The 21,531-nt window shown below is 40.6% G+C and overlaps 1 protein-coding gene across 3 annotated transcripts in view; it reads right to left on the minus strand.

Moving 5' to 3' along the window:
* Positions 1 to 21,531, minus strand: part of ntrk3b (neurotrophic tyrosine kinase, receptor, type 3b) — a 257,785-nt gene that overhangs the window by 131,529 nt on the left and 104,725 nt on the right. For all 3 annotated transcript variants that reach the window (XM_033625920.2, XM_078161658.1, XM_033625911.2), the window contains exons 4-6: positions 20,294 to 20,362; positions 1,089 to 1,243; positions 348 to 490 (exon numbers count right to left, since the gene is read on the minus strand). In XM_033625920.2, the coding sequence (XP_033481811.1) occupies positions 348 to 490; positions 1,089 to 1,243; positions 20,294 to 20,362 (367 nt within the window). The remainder of the gene's footprint in view (positions 1 to 347; positions 491 to 1,088; positions 1,244 to 20,293; positions 20,363 to 21,531) is intronic.

A 21,531-nucleotide genomic window follows, 5' to 3' on the forward strand; every position in this document is an offset into this window, starting at 1 on the left:
CTTAAATGAAGGATCTGAGTATTTCTCCCACTATGGTGACAACAACACGTTAGCCTGGATGGAGGTAACATGTAATTCAAAAGAAGCAATGTGAGCCCTGTGAAGCGTGTCTTTCCATCACCAGTGTTTGACTTAGTGACATCAAATGACTCAAAGGGCGCTAATGGTCCATAAAAAGAAAAATATATGTTACATAACCAGTTTCAGTATTTTGGCATCATTTTCAATAATTGCCATTCTGACATTCTTTCTGTGTCATTTTGTGGCTGCAAAGCTATAAAAGCATCCTGATAACAGTGAATCTACAGCTGTGTGTGTGTGTGTGTGTGTGTGTGTGCGCGCCTTACCAGGTGTGTGTTGATGGAGTGCAGGCCGCTGACAGTCCAGTCCACTTCAGGCAGCGGTGATCCAGATCCATTGCAGCTCACCGTCACATTGTCGCCCTCCATCACCAACACACTGCTATGGCTCACACTGATCTCTGGTAAGTCTGAAAACACACACACACACACACACACACACACACACACACACACGTATATATGAATACACACACATACACACACACACACACACACACAGTGTATGCTCATGATAACACACACCTGTCACTGCCTGCGTCTACATATTTTCACATCAAATCAATTAATCACTTTTCATTAATGTAACACAATTAGTACAAAGGAGGCAACTTGACACATACACACACACATACACACACATTAGATGTCACAGGCATGAGTCACCACCAGGAGATAATACTGCAGAGTCTCCAGCCTCTGTCAGAATCAACGCACAGCTCCTCACATCAGATTCACCCTCTGAACTCTGTCACACCTCCTCCCCTTCCCGCCTCCACTCGTCTCCCTGCTCCTCTTCTCTTTTCTCTATTTCACCTTTAACCCTTTCCCTCCTTCTCCTGCTTTTCCTGTCTCCTTCCGTCAGCTCGTCTCCTCTCCACCCGACGCTCCCCCCCCCCCCCCCCCACCCCCCACTATGCTGCCTCCCCTTCCTTTCTCTTTTCCTCTGTTTCTAAATGCACATCACAACCTCCCTCCTCCTCCTCCTCCTCCTCCTCCTGCTCTTACCACAGTTGTGGATGTACATGTTGTGCAGTCGGATCTTGGAGGCTCCGTTCCTGCAGTACAGCTGCTGTGTGTGGAGCCCAGCCTCTCCTCTCTGCTGCCACAGCTGGATCCAGCGAATGTCACAACCACATTCAAACACAACGCCGTCCAGGCGCCTGGAAACACAATGAAATAAAAACACAATCAACAATGACAATGTAACCACGGGGGGTGCAATGCAAAGCCGCTTTCTGTTTATGTCACAGAAATACCTGCAGCCATGTTGCGTGATTTATAGTTAAAAACTGAAGGTTGTCCAACGTGTCTGTGATCAACACTGAGAGCTGCTGACAAAACATGGGCCCTTATAGCTCATTGGCTATATTGCATAATTTAAAAAAAGGGGTTTTGCATGAAGTGGTAGAGGGTCTGGATGAAGAGAGAGTTGCTCTAAAGTGTCTGATGAAAAAAATTAGAAAGCTGTTGACAAAAATCTGAAAAGCTCTCTTGGCTGTTTTGCATTTGTGAGATGGTCCCACTGCTGTTGAGTTACCGAGATGCCAGGCTGCAGTATTAGATCATGAGGTAAAAATAACACCTGTGGAATATGAGTCAAGCTTGTTTCCGCACTGAGCAACAAATATGGTGAAAAGTTATTGAGGATGAATCTCACTAAATGTCTGAATATCGAATTTTAAACTATCCAGTGTACACTCTATGGTTTTAGGCTATTCGTTCACATTTTGGCAAACTGACATCATGGAAAGTCATGCTGCTATGGCTACAAGCAGTTCCTGTTTGCATTGTGTAATCAGTGGGATTTATGTGAAAAAAAATATCTGAGCCAAGATCTTTTTTTAAATAATGGCCATGAGAAAAAGTTGTGTTGCATGTGGTTAATTGCGTACCCCTTCACACACCTACCAACCACCAAACAACAACAACAAACACTTTCCACACTGGTCACCCCAGAAAACACAAATATTGGAATCAGTATAACAACAACAAGCTGCATTCAGTTCATATCCTCAGCAACATAAATATTACTATAGCAGTGAGACAGCAGTCTACAACTGAAGGCAGTATACCTCCTCAACAACAGCACCAGTAATATTAAAGGGTGGGATATGGGGTATTTAGACTGACAAAAAGGGGAGATTTCTTTAAAATCTTATCCAGTTGTCCAGGAAAAATACAAACTGAAGAGCTGTAAAACAACTTGGTTTTTTTTTCTAATTATTTTTCATGCAGCCCAATCAGAAGAAGAAAATGTTGGCATTGTACATTTCTGCAAACCAAACAACGAGTGGAGAGGATGGTGGATGACCTGAGGCCAAGACCGACTACTGTTTGAGACCATTGTAGCGACCTACTGCTGCATTTCCAACAGCAATTGTGCATTTTCTTTCAAATAAACACAAGAAATTTGTGCTCTAGATAAAGGATCAGTGCTCAGTGAATAACCTCCTAAGCCCTATGATAAGCTATTATGGCAACTCTTAACTATACAGACCAATGAGCAGTGATAACTAACACGTCTTTGGAGTCATCAGGTGGGAACCTCCTTTCACCAGTGTTTTGTCTTTTGTTGGTCCCACGACACCTCCAGGAAGCTAGACAGTGATCTCTGGTGTCCCAGAGACACTCCCCTAATGCCAGTTCTCACTGCTCCCCACACTGACCCAACAACCTCCTTTGCCTTACACTACACATGGCTTTTTCAGCCCAAACAACACTACCACCTTCAACAAACCCAGGCTCCGTTTATGCGAGCTCCAGGTAGCTACTGTGCCGATACAATATAATATAATAATAACCTATCAAAACATGATGTTTTCCCAACCACAACCATGTATTTCTGCCCCTAAGCATAACCACACATTAACCTCAGTGGTGTTGAAATGTGAGAAAAGTAAAGTTTTAACATATTTGCTACATAATAGCATACAAAACTCAGATAACTGCTGTTTGCAGAAATGTACATCTCCAACATTTATCCTGGCAACTGAATTTTCTCATGATAAAATGGCAGCCTACTGTTCAGCTGCGTGGCAAAATTTACTATTATGTGTGAACACAGCTGAGTACAAAAACAGAAACTATGCAGGCAGATAAACTGTGGCGTTCAACAGGTAAAGCATCACGTACATATATAGCCCTGAGGTCATAACCAATAATTCCTCTCTTACTCTTCAAACTATCAACATAACATCCCCATGGATGTATTAGACGTTTCCTTTTCCGCCTCTCCACAGTGGTGTGGTTTGGTTAGGTGGAGTGAAAACACAAAGTCAGTCCAATGACACTATCAGGCTGACTCCATGCATTAATAACCTCAGGTCACCACTGTAAAGATGGTCATACATGCTCTTGTAACCACTCGGACGTATTAAAACTGATAAAGTCAAGAGGATATGTTGGCGACCAGAGGGTCTGATGACTCTGTGTAGTTGGCAGTGTGTTTTTCCAGTTCAGAAATGGTGTACTTTTAAGAGGAATGGTTGTTTTACTGGCACATATGATGAAGAAAAACATCAGAATATCTGAGTGGAAAGCATTTTGTTTACTTATCTGCAGTTCTCTGTTTAAACTCCATTACTGGGGGAAAGAATTACATAGTCCTGGTAAGTTTCCATTTTAAAGTCGCACAGAAACTTGAGTGTGCTGCTTCCATCAAGCTGTGCACACACTTAACCCTCTCTATTAGCAACAGCAAGAGAGAAAGCAAGAGCAATCTCCAGCTGCACGAAGAGCAACATTAGAGACAACAATGTCTGGCTAATTAGCAACATTCTTCATGATGCCAACAATACAATACAATATCAATACAATTAACAGTGATGATGGAGTGACTGCTCATTCATAAGCTCACGTGACATCCACCGCTGATATATGACTATGCTATATCAGGTTTCAAAATATTTGGACTTGTTCAAATCAACGGATTAGACGAACAACAATGCTGGCCTGCAGCACGGCATTCAAATGTGAGAAGGTCAAAGGTCAAAGCAGTGTTCGGGCTATCAGTCTCAGGCTGTATTAGCGGCAGGCAGGTATCATTAGACTCCTCTGTGCATACATTTCACTCTCACAGCAGTGTGCAGCGTGAGAGTCCACATTATTCTACATCGTATGCCACCTCTGCATTTTGCATATGTCCAAATTGGAGGCTGTGATTGGCCAATTTTGTCAAGATGAATGCCTGTCCAAATGTCCTTGACAGAGGTCAATAAGATATTGCAGAAATCATGAATAATGCATGTACTACATCCACCATGCTATATAAAGTAATGAGAATAGATTTCCGCAGGTGGATCTCGCTTATTATCAGGTGCTCACTGGATCAGATACTGTAGTTAGAGCAGAGCCTTTTCATATTCACTATATGGCAGCGTACTGATTGAGCTAACAAGGAACACCATATCCATCCATCCTTTTCTCCTTGGTTCCAGAGACAGTATTAATGTTATTAATGATTATAATGAAACGTAAATAAACTTTACTTACTTACTTACTAAAATATATGTTACGATCTACAACAGAATGCATAAGAAATACTTTTTATAGTAAACTGCAACATGTCTGTGCTCATCAAGCTTGCTGTGTTTCCCATACATTGATTTTTTTGAGGCAGCTGCATCGCTGACTGCTACTTATTGATTGATGGGTAAAATTGTATTCCTTTGTAGAGCTGCGCTTTTCCTCTGTTTATCAGACTGCACATGAGAATAGAATTAGCTAGCTCATTTACCCCGCGGTCTCTCCGCCTCTCTACACCAGTGAAAGAGTATTTGCCATGACGAGAGTGGGCAGAAGCTCCAAGGATACACTCAGTGGCGGCTGTAGCGACTCAAATTCAGCCAGCACAAAACCCAGCTCCGGGACAACGCTGGGATTCACAGATGGCTGGGTCTAACCTGTGTAACAACAGCAACACAAAGTTTGCTGATCCAGTGGAGTGTGTGTGCTGGGTTGGCTGAATTGACCTATGGCTAAGCCCCGCCCTGAAACACAATGAGCCAATCAAAGTGCGTATAGCCATTCCCATACACTCGGACATTCTCTGCCTGGACGTACATTGAAATGCATTACAGAAAGTCAGTTTCGTTCGGTTTTATGAGCTTTTTCTGAGATTTGAAGTTTAAAAATGGTCAAACGGTGTGCATGGGGTACATGCAACTCCAACACGAGGTGTATTTTTTACCCTTTCCTAAACCACATCTCAACTGATTGTCTCCTTTGGATAAAGTTGTGTGGTAACGTTAGACCACAACATCAACTCAACGTGAATAAGATTAACAATGATGTCTACATCTGTTCTAAGGTAAGTCAACATTGTGTTTGAGGCAACATATTGTCACTTTGCTGGAAAGAAATATAAAGTTATCTTTAACATCTCTAGCTAACGTTAGCTAAAGTTAGCCTAACGTTAGCGCCTAGATGCGTTGTTCATCATGTCACCTTGTTTGCTGGCAGTTCATTAGCCTATTTTGTTCTAGTTTTGTACTTTGGTGATCGTACATCATTGTTAGCTGTTGTCCAAAGGGCTCTAGTTAAGCTAATGTTAACTTCTGGAGCTTAGCTTCATTAATGTATCTGTAATCGCAGAGATAACAAAGGTTGGCAAACGTTATGCTAACTGATCAGTGTTGGGAACGTTACTTTAAAAAAATAATTAGTTATAGTTACTACTTACTTTCCCCAAAAAGTAAGTGAGTTAGTAACTGAGTTACTGCACTATAAAAGTAACTAATTACCTGGAAAAACAAAAGCATAACTTTTTTTTATAAAATACTCATATGTCAAACTGCTTGGACACCCCCTTTAATGGAACTGTGTTCTGCTTTACCAGGGTTATTTTATTAGTCAGTATGTTTAGTTATCACTTAACACCCCCTGTTGGTGGATTTTTATAGCAGTCATTTAAAATCACATAGTGTGTGTCTCTAGCTGATGACATCATCAGTAGGCGACTGATCAGTTCTCCATGTCAGAGCCAGGGAAGAGCTCATGCCCTTTTTTATCGGACATCATTCTGGTGTTCGGGCTTTTGAAAGCATCATTGGTATGTAAAAATAAACCTTGGGTTTATCATTTATTCATTTATTTGTATATTTTTATAGATTTGAGATGTTTGTAAGGTTTATATAAAGATAAAAATGTTGATAGTGTATTCATGTCAACCACATGTTCTGACTAGCTCTCAGTAAGGAAATGTGCATAAGATATATTGTATCTAGCAACATTATGCTTCCAGTTGTCAACTTATGGTATAATTGGAAATTAGTTGTATTGTTTAATGCACTGTATTTTTTTTAGGTTAAGGTACTTAATGGTTCTCTTACATATATTGTAGTAGGAATTTGGACACTTTGTTAATTGTATCCCTTTTCTTTGTCAGTTTTACCCTACTGCCAGTTACCTCATTAAAGACGGTCAACTTGATACATGACTGTCTGCGTGGTAATTGGGGATGGAGTTTATCTGCCTGTGAATTTATGCAAGACGTATGAAGAGGACAGGACAAACTGTATGTAATGAAACTCAACACTGAATATGTTAAATGAATGAAATTGACACTTAATAGAATAAATCATTATTATAAAACATTGTACACTTATCTAGGCTACACTAGTTAAAGAACCTCCATTAATCGCGCAATTTAAATGTGAAAAGTCTCATTGACTGACCGTCACCTGTGTGTATGCGGAGAGGGAGAGGGGCGGAGGGAGCCGAGCTGTGGAAACATCCTGTAGTCCGTCGTACTTTCATGAGTTTAAATAACTTATTAGACGGATATAGAGAAAGGCGACGTTTAGAGAGCAAGCCCAAATAAGCAACTCCACTTCAGAAACAAGCCCAAAAAAACACAACCCGCTACTACCAATATTTGTAAGCGACTTCACAAAAACACAAGCCCAAAGTCGGACCGGACAACCCTGCATGTGTGGTTGTCACTGTTGCCAACTCCTCAGTAAGAAAAGTAGCTATTGGCTGTCCTAAAAGTCGCTAGAACTCACTAAATGACGTCATCGCCTAATTTGCATAATTGTCCATATGCATGTAATTGTAATGGATGCTGTAGGAGAGAGGAATAACGTCGTGGGAGAGACAAAAACTGAGTAAAAAAACACCCTGAATATGTTTAGAACTACAAATGAACCTTTTTTCAGTGATTTATATTAGACAAAGCAAATTTTACATTTACATCCCGCCCTGACTGTAAACCAGGTCGGGATCAGAGCGATAGATCAGCCAGCGGTGGTTCCGCGCATGTGCGATTCACTTGCAGTCTGGACGTGGAGGGGTTAACGTCTCCTGCTCTGACTGCTGCTGGGAGGGAGGACTGGGCCATCTGTGAGTGCTTTGGGGCGAGAGAGGAGCTCACGGCAGCATCCGCTACCCATTGAGAAGACTAAGAATGATATGTGCTCTCACAACAGAGTCTCCAGAAGTCTTGAATAACATCAGAAAAAGTCGCTAGATTTGTCGCTAGTCGCTTTTTTGAAAAAGAGTCGCTAGAGGGGTCTGAAAAGTCGCTAAATATAGCGACAAAGTCGCTAAGTTGGCAACACTGGTGGTTGTGAATGCCCGCCCTACACTGCCTCTGATTGGTTCATGATGAATTTTTACTCTCCCTAAGCCAATCATCATCACTTATGCGGTTGTCTCTACCTCTCTTCCCCCTCACCTGCCCTCACCAAAGAAGACAAACTTCAAAGCTCGCAGAGAAGGAGCTTGCTTGGGTGAAAGCAGCTGCAGTGAACTCAAGTAAAGCCGAGTAACGGCGCATTTTATTACGAGTAACGGTAATGGCGTTATAACAGGGGAGACGGTAACTTTTTTGATTACTCGTTACTGAAAAAAGTAGCGCCGTTAGTAACGCCGTTTATTTATAACGCCGTTATTCTTATCACTGTGAATGATTCAATGTAAATACTGTAGCACCAAACGAATGGAGAGACACTAAAGTGAGGATGGTAAAAAGGCTGTTATCCTTTTCTCATATTCTGAGCGAAAAACCTTAACTTCAGTGGCAATGAGGCTTTCGAATCCTCTCCAAACACTAAAGGAGTACAAGTTTGAAGTGGATGGAGAAATATTGAATCCCTTATTAAACTTTACTCATTTTCTTGGCCCAAAGTAGTCTTATTTAAATACACTGACTCAAAAAACACTGGAATCAACCCAATTAATACCCAGTTTTTAAAAATGTCAGATGTGAACTTCACCAGTAGAAATAAAGGTGCACCAAAGCAACCTTAATGTGGACTATAAAACCTACTCTATGCGATATAGCACAAAGGAGTTCATTCTACAGACAGGTAGCTCCCTGCTTGTTGGTGCGGAGGAGAATTCCACTGTTAAAGGTTTTCATTTAATGCTCAGCAAGTTCAACCACAAGAGATCAAAGCTCACCAGAGCAGGGCGGTCCAGGCTTCCCCTCTTTACACTGTAATTATGTTAATTGTTACGAACCACCACCTCCATACATTAGCCACTATTCCTCTGGGCGAGCTGATCAGGGCCAACGTGCAGCTGCACAGATACAGAAAAAATGCTGAAAATAGCAGGATATTGCACACAAGAAAGCTGGAACCCTCTGTTTCAAATGTGCGCCCAGCCTGTACAGTACAGTAACATGGTTGTGAGTTTACAGCTCTACCATCTAAACAAGCAATAAGACAAACAAAAGGGAAAAAAACTGCAAACTGACAGCTGGAAGTTGATAAATGTCTGGAGGAGAGCAGATTAGACTTTGAAAAGAACAAAAGCAAACAGCAGTGTGACCCTAGATGCAGAGAGCTAACAGCATGATGTTTCCTTGAAGCTGGCTAACGATCCACCCCACTACTCCAGAGGAGAGGTAATGATCACCACCAGAGGCTGTTTTTCTGGGAAATGTACACACAGGTGCTTTGGCTGAGGAGCCGTGGATCACAGGCAACGATAAGCTATATACCGCATTGTTGCTCGCGCGCTTTGATCTCAGCTTGAATGCACCGCTTCCTCTCCTTATACTGTTGTTGGGAATTATTGGAGGTTTTTAAATCCTGTGTGTTTAATAAATCGCCTTATTTTCCACAGTGCTACTGATCTTGGGTGTGACTGTATGTTGTATTTCCTGTGATGCCTGGCTTTGTGGTAATTCAGCTGAAGGATGTGTAGTTAGCTGCTCTGGGTGCACCGCTTGTCACATTGTTAGTCACTTGTACTATAATATAGTACAGCCAGATGTTAATGAATATTAATAAGGAAAATATATTTGCGAATCTATGACTAGTAATAAGCTTGCTTTATTTTTAAATTAATGAAGGAGCATATTATTAGGCAGCTATACTATTATGTGGGGTTTGATTAGAAAAGTACCTGTTCAGGACAGCAACACTCACTGTGTGGGAGCCAAGGTCAATGGCATGTCCAGTGATATTTTCTGACTTTGGAAGTGACTTTCCCTTTAATTTTCTCAGACGCTGTACAGTAATCTTGTTTTAAATTTTATACAGTTATTGTCAGTGTCATTTTGAGCAGGATTCCTCCCAATGTAGCTACACAGTTTGACAAATAAAGGCCTGTCTCAATAAGAGGCCTGGTCGAGTTTCCAAGCAGGTATTTTTTATAGAAGTTATTTGGATGTAGTATAACGCAGGTTGTTGGCTACCCACTTGAACTAACTTTAGTGAGCTGTTAAAATTACACATACAAATTCAAATGTTTAAACTTTGGTTTAGTTTGGTTAAATTCTCCAGATTTCAGTTGTTTAGTTCATTTTACTGAACCCATGAGCACCAGAGAAGACTGAGTCAGAATATGTGCCTGTTCCTTGACTGCCCAGTAAGTTATTCATATTCCTTTAGTCCGTAAGGGTCCACTGATGAAAAGAATCAAAAGGTTTTTCATAAAAAATAATCCAAGTTGTGAATATTGTTTTAACAGGATAAAGTGGTGTTGGGTCAGTATGTTGGGTACTGTAATCCTCAAGTGCAGTAAAAAGAGTGTCATAATGTTCTCACTCTGATGCCTTGTCTGTCGGAACTAGAGCATATGAATGTTTTGTATTTGGTATGTTATTCAAAGCCTAATTTTTATACAAGTGATATAACAGTTCTGCGTATATGTCCCATAGACACTTGACCCAAAAAACGGCCTGTTGTTTTCAGTAATTTAAGCAAAATAGCCCGGGCTACTTATTGAAGTTTTACGGTATGCAACTCAGTAACAGAATCTTAGTTTTACCATTTGATCTCAGTTTTTTTGGCCTCCACTTTTACTGTACAGAAAACAAAATGGCTCCCACTTCCTGTTCATGAACTCTCACTATTTTGGTTAAAAAGGTCACTAAAATATGTCAGGCAGTGTAGTGACATAATCTTGATTTTTATTTGATCATCTCTGCCTAGTTTTACTGTGTGATCAGACATGGGCAAACCCAAGAAGCAGCATTATTTTTGGCTGGCACAACTTTAAGTGGTTTTATTTTGTATTTATTCCAAATACATATTTGTCTTTATAAAGTGCTTGTGTATGTATGGTGATGGGACTCGCTAAACTAAATATCTCATAACCTCATTGGACCTCACGCCCCTCCTCAACCGCCCACTGGACATGAGGCATGTGCAACAGTATTAAAAAACTGTGGCTTTTTTCAACTCCAGGATTTTGTTTTCAAGTAACTTTTGATTATCAGAGGCTATGTTCTTATAATCTCATATTGGCTGCCATGCCAAGTTACAGATATTATTCTGGCCGCTGCTGATACTGTTGTGTATGTTACGTTTTGTTTGGGAAAACAGTCAATAATATGCACATGTTGCTAATGCTGACTGTGTACATGCTCTGTGTGTGTGTGTGTGTGTGTGTGTGTGTGTGTGTGTGTGGGGGGGGGGGGGGGGGGGCTTATTAAATTGTTGTTTTTGTGTGCTAGGACGAGTGGCTGTCATGCACCTATATTCTGCTGAAGTGCACACAGCCTCTGTAATGACATGATTTGTATGGGAACATTTGCATTTTGCTTAAGAATTAAGCTGTTGGTTTTGTTATTAACTCTCACCCCCAAATGCAGACTGTAGGAAGTCTACATTTGGTATGAATATATTAAAATACGGCTATCCATGGAGGAGGGAGGGTTAAACATTTAACCACAGTCACTCAGGGAGGCTCAAGGAAAACTATTTGTAATATTTGGGAAATGTCAAGATAATAAATGAATAGATGAATAAAAAAAAGTAATTACAAAACAAAACAAAACAACCAAAAAACATAGTCACCCCAGCCACCCAAACCACCCCCTCTCTTCTGATAAAAAACATAGCAGCTCTGCACTCTTTTTTGGGTTTGGACAAATTCACACTGCAGCAGCTCCAGCCAAACCTGCATTAGCATTATGTTTGCCAAACTCCTCAGTTATTCCTCTTCCACAAATCATTTTCTCCTGTTAAAAAATATACTAGTACACCTAAATGGAAAATTAGCAGTAAGTACATTATCCCTGCAATACACTAACAATTTCCCTGTCTTCTAAATGGATCAGCTCTAATGGATGCTGACTTTCTGCTATGTAGCTTTAGCCTCAGCCTTTTAGCATTAAACCATGTATGCAGCCATCATGTGGACATTTAAGACCATTTTACAGGCTTGTTGTTTGATCAAATCTGCAAGCAACAGTCATCATTTCAGCTGTCAAATTCCACGCTCTTTGTCTAGGAATGAGAAGCCTGCTTTTGTTTGCGTTTGTGTCAAATCAAAAGCCCATTGTTGCAGAAATCACTGTGAATTTCGGAGGGTAACTGCCACTGTTATCACTGTAAACTGTACACTGTGCTGTACCCCAGGAAAGATTGACAGGCGTAGCAACAGTAACTAAGGGCGGTGCCTACTGAACAGTCAGTCCTTTCTCCTCGATGGTATACTGATTTATATTTTGTTGCATGTTTTTTAATCATATCACTCTATTTTCTTTTTGTCTTCATCTTTGATGCAAAGCACTCATTGCTGTTGTGTCTCTGCACTGCAATTCCCGTAGATCACTTGTCAATCAAACAGTGGCCAGTACTGTCATTATTATTATAGTGTGGAAAAGAGATAATCTAGCTGTCATGCCATCAGATTGGCTTTTAGAGTCTTGAAGCAGTTGATTGACAGTCGGACATCTATTCATAAGCAACAGGCCGAATAGACAGATGTAGCCATGAACTGGTCTCATTTTTTTTTCACTGCATGTTTGCATATCGCTGCTGCACAGTTGCTCTTACGCCACCAGAAATGTCAAATTATGCTCAGTTTTCATTGTACAGCAGGGGTTGGAGAGATTACAGTTGTGAGAAAGAATAGTATAAATCAATCAGTGGGAATAAATGCAGAAAAAGCAGAGAGTTGACTCAACCGATGTCAAATTTAATACTCTTCTCTTCACTGAGAGCTTTTACAACATAAGCAGTTTCCCCTGATCCTGCTAAATTTGCTAAACAGTTGCTTTTACCACACCGTAATAAGTGTGTATCATTGCTTCACCACACTCCTGGCTGTCCCTGGACCCGCTCCATCATTCTCACGCTGTATCTTCCGCTTGTGTCATGGATAAAGCAGTATGCTGCAAATAAATAAATCACCGTTTTGTCCCATCATTGCTTTTCTGTAAGGTTGCAGCCATTTGGCCAGTCAGCGTCCCTGCAGGCTCTCTCGCTGCCTGACTTTTATTTTCAAACCTCTACGGCTTTATTTGTCTGAGGAGCCAGACCTGAATTTGGCTTATCGACAACACCACCTGCACTGCAATCATGTAGAGGAGAGGGGACACCCGAGTCAGGTCAGGGGAGGCTCTAGGTAGGAAAAATGGACAAAGTGAGCGGGAGCTTCAGGCAATTTCTTCTTCAGAGGCAAAGATTTTAGCACAGAGATACTTTTGATGGGGATTTTTAGACGATTGATGTTTTTAGAGCTCCTTTATGTGTGTATTCATAGTGTGTATCCAGGATGGATGATATATGTGCTATCCATTTATAATGTGACACATATGGTGTCATTTTTTTAAGGGAGAGTTGTTACTTTACTGCTTTTTACAAGATCAATTCCATTCCAGTGTATATTTTGTTGTATTAAAGGAACAGTTCACCCCAAAATCAAAAATACATATTTTTTCCTCTTGCCTCTGATGCAATTTATCAGTCTAGATTGTTTTGATGTGAGCTACTGAGTGTTGTAGAGATGGTCGCCTTCAGTCAATGTTATTACACATACATTTGAAAAACTCAACAGCAATGTCTCTTTCCAGAAATCAAGACCTGGTTACTCAAGATAATCCACAGACCTTGTTGTGAACAGTTTAACGTAGGAACTATTTTCTTTCTACTGAACTACACCCACTGACTGTATCACTGTGCAGAAGGACATGTGCATCTACTGCTAGCTCAACTAGAACCACTGAGCTTGCTAATGTTGCAGCTCAGCCGAGGAAGACGCCATCAGTGTTTACATCTCGCGCTGTCATGAGCACTAACCTCTCGTGTATGAGTAGATGCATAGATTTTTTTGCCGCTTTGAGCACCACATGTTGACTGCCTTGTAGTTCCATTACACTGAAAGGACGGCAGACATCTCTACAGTCGATATCTCCAACACTCGGCAACTCGCACCAAAACAATGTAGATTGATAAACTGCACTACAGGTGAGAGGAAACAAATATATTTTTAATTTTGGAGTGAACTGTTCATTAAAGTTACACATAACTTTTAAAATAAAATACAAACCAGCTGACTGTATTTCAATCGATCATCCTTTATTTGCCTGTTGCACCCAGTGGGGCAAAAAGTAGCTCTCACAGAGACTAAACACAGGCTGCTCTGCTGCCATACAGCAGGTAAAGGTTCCACTTCAACAGAGGCACAGCGCAATGAGGCGCAACTATTGTTTTTTGTTTTTTTTTTATTAGTGCCTGTTTGGGAATTGTGTGGTTTTAATCAAGCCTTGTCTGAGTAGAAGCATGAAGTGGTGCACTGGTGGTTTTGTTATTGCAGTTCAGGCGAGGAAGTTTAATTTCAGCGTCCAGCTTTTGTCCATTAACACATGCATGAGGAAATATGACAAATACATAGAGCGATGCTTGTATCTTTAGTTACATGTACAGGATTCACATAATTGAATGTAGAGTGACTAAAAACACTCAACAGCAGTTCTATCAAAGGTGGAGAGTAAAGGATCAAGGACACGTCCTCTGCGCGTTCGAACATTCTTCAAAATAAAATTACAAAGACATTGACTGAGCTGGGTTGGAAAAGAGGGTGATCCTTAACCAAAATGCCATCCTCTGCTGCTTATGCATGATTGAGGGCCCCTCTTTTCAGCTGATTAGATCCCAGTTGCCACCATAGAGTAACAAAATGGACTGTTTTATGCAAGTGAAACGGTTTATCATGGTGAGCTGATATTTGACTGATGACCTTTATTTTAGTAAATAAAACTCATTAACAACAATAAAAAAAAATAATGGAGAATATGTTATTGAACAAGCACTTACTGCTGTTAACTGCACTCAACCTGCTGTAAACTCTCTTCATACTACATTAGAACAAGGTATATTGCCCTTAAAAGGAAAGGCCTTGTGTTTGCATCTGTATTTGTGGCTGCTTTCAGAAAAATAGTGTGGGATGCCCCGGTAGCTCTTCGTATAGAGTGCTTACCACTGAAGAAGTATTTCAAATAGTGCGAGTTTAAGTAGTTTTACCATTTAATCAGAGAATGGTTTGAGTTTGAGTTAGAGGGTTGGCTTTCTTTCTCGATCTGCTTTTATACTTTCTCCTAATGCCAAGGCACAATCTGTAGTTCCAGCAACGGCCGTACAGCCAGTGAAAAAAAAACATGGTGGCATATGAGCAGGGAGATCTGGGCACTGGAAAGACATAACATAACATGTTTAATTTACACATACTACCCACATTGCTATAAAGCTGGTTGAAAATCCGTTGAGTATCTCTTTAAGGTTGAGTCCTCAGTTCAAGTCCGTCCAAGCCCCCTTGCCCCACATCATTTTCTCTTTCACCCTAGCCCTTCCTGCCTCTCTCTCTCACTCTATCAAAAAAAAGGAGAAATGCCCAAAAATCTAGAAAAGAACAAAAGGAAAACAGCTTTTAAAAGTTAAGGGGTTCTTCATTTACCCCGCATAGTTTCATGGATTCTGCAGCATGGGTTTTAAGCTGGTGATCTCTGTGGCGTCTAGGCCACCACTGCCCCCCAATCTAGGCTCTTCTACTACATTTAACATTTTAATACTCACTTTCCCTCTTGCAAGTCACTCTTTGCTGTTTTTGAAGAGTCTGTATAAATGTCATGTAATTTCAGCAAGATTTTGCCCTGAGTGCAATTGGACCCCAATAAAATGAAGGTTAAAATTTAGTAATTTACCTGTCATGCAGCCCTTGGAAATGTAATGTTTAATTCATCCTAATACACTGGCAGTCATATCAGAAGATTACAGGTTTGATCTATTCACATTTCATCCATATTCAAAGAAAAATTCATTTTGCTCTGAGAGGCGTAAATGTTTGACTTTGCGTCGGCCCCTGCTTCCCAGAGAGCTGGGATTAAAGGAGTGCTAACAGAATAAAGGGATTCGGGATGCACATTGCCTCAGGCAGATCGCTTCAGTTGCTAAAGACGGGGAATATTTTCTTCTTTTTGTGGACCAGACAGAATGAGCTTCCTCAAAGATGCTGGTATCGGTGACTGCCGTTAACTCAGCTTCAAATAATCTCCAATAATATCACCCTGGATGCCACAGCGGCAGATTTAGCATTTTAGTCGCCCCGTTCCCCCTGCTGCTGTACTCTGGCTTATGATTGGCTGGGCCAGTGCACCACACTGCAGTAGCTCTGGTCCTTTGGCTAAAGGGCACACAAACAAAGAGGCAGAGCCGATTATCTGTGTCTCATCCAGAGGCAGCACACAGCAGAGGTCTATTGTAGAGCTTCAATGTGATGTTGGGGCCTTTTCACAAGAGTCACAAAAGACTTGAGATTATTGAGATTTCACTGATAGTATTGTCATTGTCACTGATATTAAGATATTGCAGGGAGTGTGAAATATCTGTGCAACCAACCTGCGAAACAAAGCAACTGTTTTTCTGTTACACCTCACAAGGTTTGATAGGGAGTGCCTGATAAGGGAAAAACTGACTTAATGTACATTGACTGATGGTAAGTGCTTCTCCCTCTTTTCCTCTCTTCCCAAGGCTGGTTTTAATTGTGGAATCCGGTGTAGCTTTCTATGGTTTTGAGGAGCTGTTTCACATCATAGCTGTAGAGTTTTTTTGAGGAGACACAAGGGACACGTCTCCCTAATATTTAGAACATATGCATTTATTCCGCTGAAATAGCAGAGGACTTCTGTTTTGACAAAACTAAAGATAATTCCACAAACTGGTGCATACATTTACCAGAAAGCAGGACATTAAGTGTCCGATGCTCAAGTTTCCTTGGGAAGGACCCCCACAACCTCACACTTCATATGAGTCCCCCCAAATGTCGAAAGCATGCTTACGCCCCTGGACCACATAGTGGGTCAGCACTGGACTACACACTCAGTGGCTGTTTGAGGTTAACAAAGAAGTCTTGACTTCATGTTACGGTAGCTGAATTAACGATTCTTTAACGGTTACACGCCTCTTTTTATTGGGTAAGGCATGTTTTACACCAAATTGATTATGCGTGAAGTAACACTTAAAAGCGTTTAATTCCACGCTCGGCCAATTACAAGTCCTTGATGAAAGAACACATTGTTTCAGGATGATTTGGGCATCGGTATTTTTATTTATTTATTACCTTTTTGATCAGCATGTTTGATATATACAAATGACCTCTTTTCTTAATAGTGTCCACTCTATTTCCTCACTTGTTTCTATTTCTTTTCTTTCACATTTTTCACAACAAGTTGTGAAAGCAAGAGTAGCAGAGCAATAAAACAATGGACCTTTATAAAATATATCATTAACAAATCCATACAAACGTTGGTATTTTAATGCGTTTGAAGGGCTTACAGTGTAATTCCAGGCTTAAAAAAATGACTCCTGCATTTCCTATTCATTGCAGGTCACTGTCACCGTGTTGCAGCTTTGAAATTGGTACTCTTTCATTGTTAAAAACATGAAATACAATTACAATAACAGTGCCTAGAGTAACTGAGATAACACGGTGTAGCGACAGCGTCATGGCAAAGGGCCATGCTCTCCTTTCGTCACATAAAACGGAAATTATTTCAGCTGGTTTGATCTTCCTCTATTTACATAATATCAGTGCGGTTCAGCAGCATGGGTGGGCACTTATGATTGATACCGCATTGTGTATTATTCTAATAATTAAAGGCAATAGTCGCCCGGTGAGCGCGCTTCATTTGGCACGATTGAATGATTGGCACTCACCAAGCTAATATGGTTTGGGTGAGCAAATAGACACAGTGAAGAGAGTAATGATGTCAGGGCCACGTCGCAGACTCTGCCCATGATAGAGTGACTCATTTCCTTTTAGCGAGGCCTGATTCCACATGGCTTCCCTCTTGCACAACGCCTCGGCCCTCGTCTGTGCCGCCACGCCACTCCAACTGACACCTCTTAACCAAACATACCAAATGGAATAGACATAAACCCTCACTCCTCATCAGCATTCACTGGGGAAACACGGGCATCATCCCGGCCCTGATTTTTATGTAGAACAACAAGGGCACCATTTGTACCCATCTAAAACGGTTGCTTAAGAAGAAATGGGAATGCACATCAGAGCAAGTTGTGCTCTTTGAGCTGTGGCAGTGATTCGGTTAAGGACAGATCTTCGCTAGTTATTTTAGTTTGTTGCATGTGATGTCTGTCGAGGAATAGAAGGTCATTTAACTGCTGAACTCTACTACTGTACTCCTCAGTGTTCCTGTGGGCAAAACAGCCCCAATCTTGTTTTTCTTGTATAAAAGTATGAAGTTAAAGCTGCTTTATATGATATATTCAGTGGTGAAAGTGTAACTGAAACATATGATGGGCATGTAAAATAGGATACATCATTATAAATCAAACTACTCAACTGTATAAAAGCTGAATGAAAATACTCCAACTTCACCAGCTACAACATCAATATACGGCCTACACATCAAAGAGGAACACCACCTAAATTATGAATTCATCATGTTCATCAATTCATCATCAATATGTTGTTGTTTCCATGGCCTTGGAAAGGTCAATCAATATTTGTGAACATGAGCTACTCTCTCTCGAAGCCAGAGACCAGGGAAGTAAATCTCAAAGTTGTGATGTATAAAAACTGGAGCTGCTGCATATACAATGAATGGAAGCCTGATTTTGTTACAGAATTTTTTATTTATTTTTTTTTTTTTAATGCCCAAATGAGCTCGTTCTAAAACAGAAAATGTCTCCATATACTCAGAACATTCTCCTGGGTGCTCTCAGTGTCATCTATAACATCTTTCCCAATGCACTGTCATCCAGACTTCAAACACTATGACATCACAAATTTCCGTTTCAACACCCTGGTTTTTGGCCTTGGGAGAGAGTTGTGCATGTTTGCTAATATTTATGGACCATCTTAGATCATAGGCATAAGATGTATGAATTTTGAAAATGGGTGCAGTTTCCCACTGATAGATAATCCAATAAAAAATGTTATTATTTATATTACCCTGAACAAAATCTGCTCCATCAGGATTAGATTTGATAGGCAGTAAAACAAACAACCTACCATCAGATTCTGATTCAAGTGCTGCTAAATCCTGATTGGTGCAAGGAAGTAGGTGACATGACTTTTTTCTAACTGGACCCCGCCCACTTCTAATCAGTAAGTTGAGCACAGAGGAAAACAGAAATACTGAAATCTCTTATGTGAGATAAATAAATCTGTTGCAACTTTGGCGAAGAGCAGTGTGCTCATGCTTGGCTGTAGGTTTCATTTCAACACATTAATTTATTGTAGGGGGGTTCAGGGCAAATGCACATGTTATAAATATTAAGAGGGATGTGACCCCTGCCCCCCCCCTGAAATCTATACCTACGTAGAATTCAGGAAGTAGGATTCAGAAAGATTCATTTTACTTGTAATGGAGCATTTTTACAGTGTGATACTGATGTGTTATTGTGAAGTACAAGATCTTTTCCACCACAAATACAGTGTATTACATAATATGCCATACATATAGAAGCACAGGATACAAATCTTAGACACTGCAGGAGCAGCAGCAGTGGGAGAAGCTAAAGGCCAAACTCACTTCTACAATAGCAGAATTGGACAGCTGGTAAGACAACAAGAGTACAGAACTTCTACAATCCAGTGAAGAATGAAATTCACAACTCAATAACAGGCACAATGAGGGATTCAGAGACCCATCTGCCTCTGATGAGGGCCCATAGTGAGATGACACTTGTGTAGCACTAGTATGGGGTCCGCTGCGAATTGCATCCTACACAAGAAGATGGATAAGAATGAGTGTTCTGTAATATCGGCAGGTCCTGCCTGTGCGAGGGGTAAGTTTCCCTCAGGATGACAGCATAAGCTAAATGCCAAAAATGCAAACGTATACTGTCAATGTAAGCAGGGCTATCCCTCTGCCCTGCTGCCTGGAGTGTACAGCAGCAGGACTACCCCAGATCAGCATTGTGCCGTGCTCTCAGAGGACCTGCCCTGCTTCTACCTCTGAAAATAGCACAATAAGGAGGCCTGCTTGAAATAGTTTCATATCACATCCTGCTATACCTCAGCTTTATGTACCAGGAGGCACTGGAAGCAGCGCTCAAAGCATAGTGAAGGTTCAAATGATGGACAGTGCTGACAGGCGTAATGATGTGTAAATTACAAGCGGGTCGACATCGCAATGTTCTCCCTGGTGGTGAAAGAGCAAACTCATTTCATAAACACAACGATCACTAAAATATTCATAACAAACAAGAAAATGGGGTTAGACTCCCTCCTCCTACCAGACCATTACATTCCCTTTGTGCGCCTTAATTAAGTCAACAAATGACTTATAAGATCACAGTGCCACTATACTGCCTATAGGTTCAGTCTTTTACATGTGCTGAGACAAATTAGAGGTTCTGTACAACAAAGACGGGAATTATAATGGCATGCAGTGAAAACAATTTGTATTGAGGAAGATAGTGTGCAGGGAGCGATGATAAATTGCTCTAATAAAATACAAACAAAAGCCAACAAGAGAGATCAGACAGGGGAAGAAGACTTACAGCTCCGAGACTTGGAGGTGCTGGAAGAGCTGCCATGACAGAGTGGTGAGAGGATTCTTTGACAAGTTTCTGTGGAAGAAAGAAGAAACAAAGCGAAAGTTAAATAGATTTATTTTATATGAATTATTTTATGTCTCTTGCTTGATGTTAATTCTGTTCTGTTTTGTACCGTTTGCTCTCTTTTTCAGTTTTGATGTCCTTTGGATTCAGAAACCCAATTAGCAAATCTTTCTGTGGGTCATTTTGCCATTTCCTCTCTAGCTTTTGAAGCGAAATGAATTTTTTACTCTCTCTGGGAAACATCAATGTGTACTTATATCTACAGTACTCTGGTGTGTAGCTGTAAGTAAAATAGACTAAAGTCCAGTAAAATAAAATAGATTCAGCTTTACTTGAATAGAATAAAGTAAGTAAAATAAGCAAAGAGGGAGCTGGATATACAGGCCTGCATTAATGGCTGAAAATAAGGCAAAGTACTATTGACAAAGAAAGGGAAACAGGCCTGGCTGTGAGGAGCTTCAGGGCTCAGCCAACTCAATAAAAGAAAGTTGACCGCTTTCAAGTCAAATAATTCAATTGACTTAAGAAACCCCTCTGGCTCAGGAAGCCATTAAATTCAATAGCAAATAGCCAGAGACCTACAAGTGATTTGACCAGAACCTTGAATTTGTTTAAATATGAACATCAGACATCTGTTTGTACAGTTATCAAGACATACAGTATCTCCATAAGAGCTTTGACGCAGCAGTTAGTGATAAAGTACACTATCACATCCCATTATCAGTTCATGGATTACATCAGGAGAGGGAAAACAACAGAGTGATGTTACTATCTGTTCATTTGTTTTCTTTGATGTGCGTGGCCATGGTTTTGCCTCAACACTCGCCTGATGACTCACATGCTCTGCACATTATTGCGACTTTGAACACGACACCTGACATCACAGCTCACAGAGTCTATAGTGCAGAGCGTAGTCATCTATTCAGCCACTAACTGAAGTGACACATATATAGCATATAGCGATAGGAGACACTAAGGCATTTCAAACACCAATAAAATGTAGCCATGACAATCACAATACATGTCAGAATATAGCAGTTAAAACATTATAGGTGACTCAGAGTTTCACACTATAACATATTATGTGTACAAAAATGGTTTTAAGGCTGTAGTAGAGGTAAAACTAATGCATAAGACAAAAACAAAACAATTTTCAAATAAATCTTATAAACAATATG

The sequence above is a fragment of the Epinephelus lanceolatus genome, chromosome 2 (genome assembly GCF_041903045.1).
Source record: "Epinephelus lanceolatus isolate andai-2023 chromosome 2, ASM4190304v1, whole genome shotgun sequence".
Lineage (NCBI taxonomy): Eukaryota > Metazoa > Chordata > Actinopteri > Perciformes > Serranidae > Epinephelus > Epinephelus lanceolatus.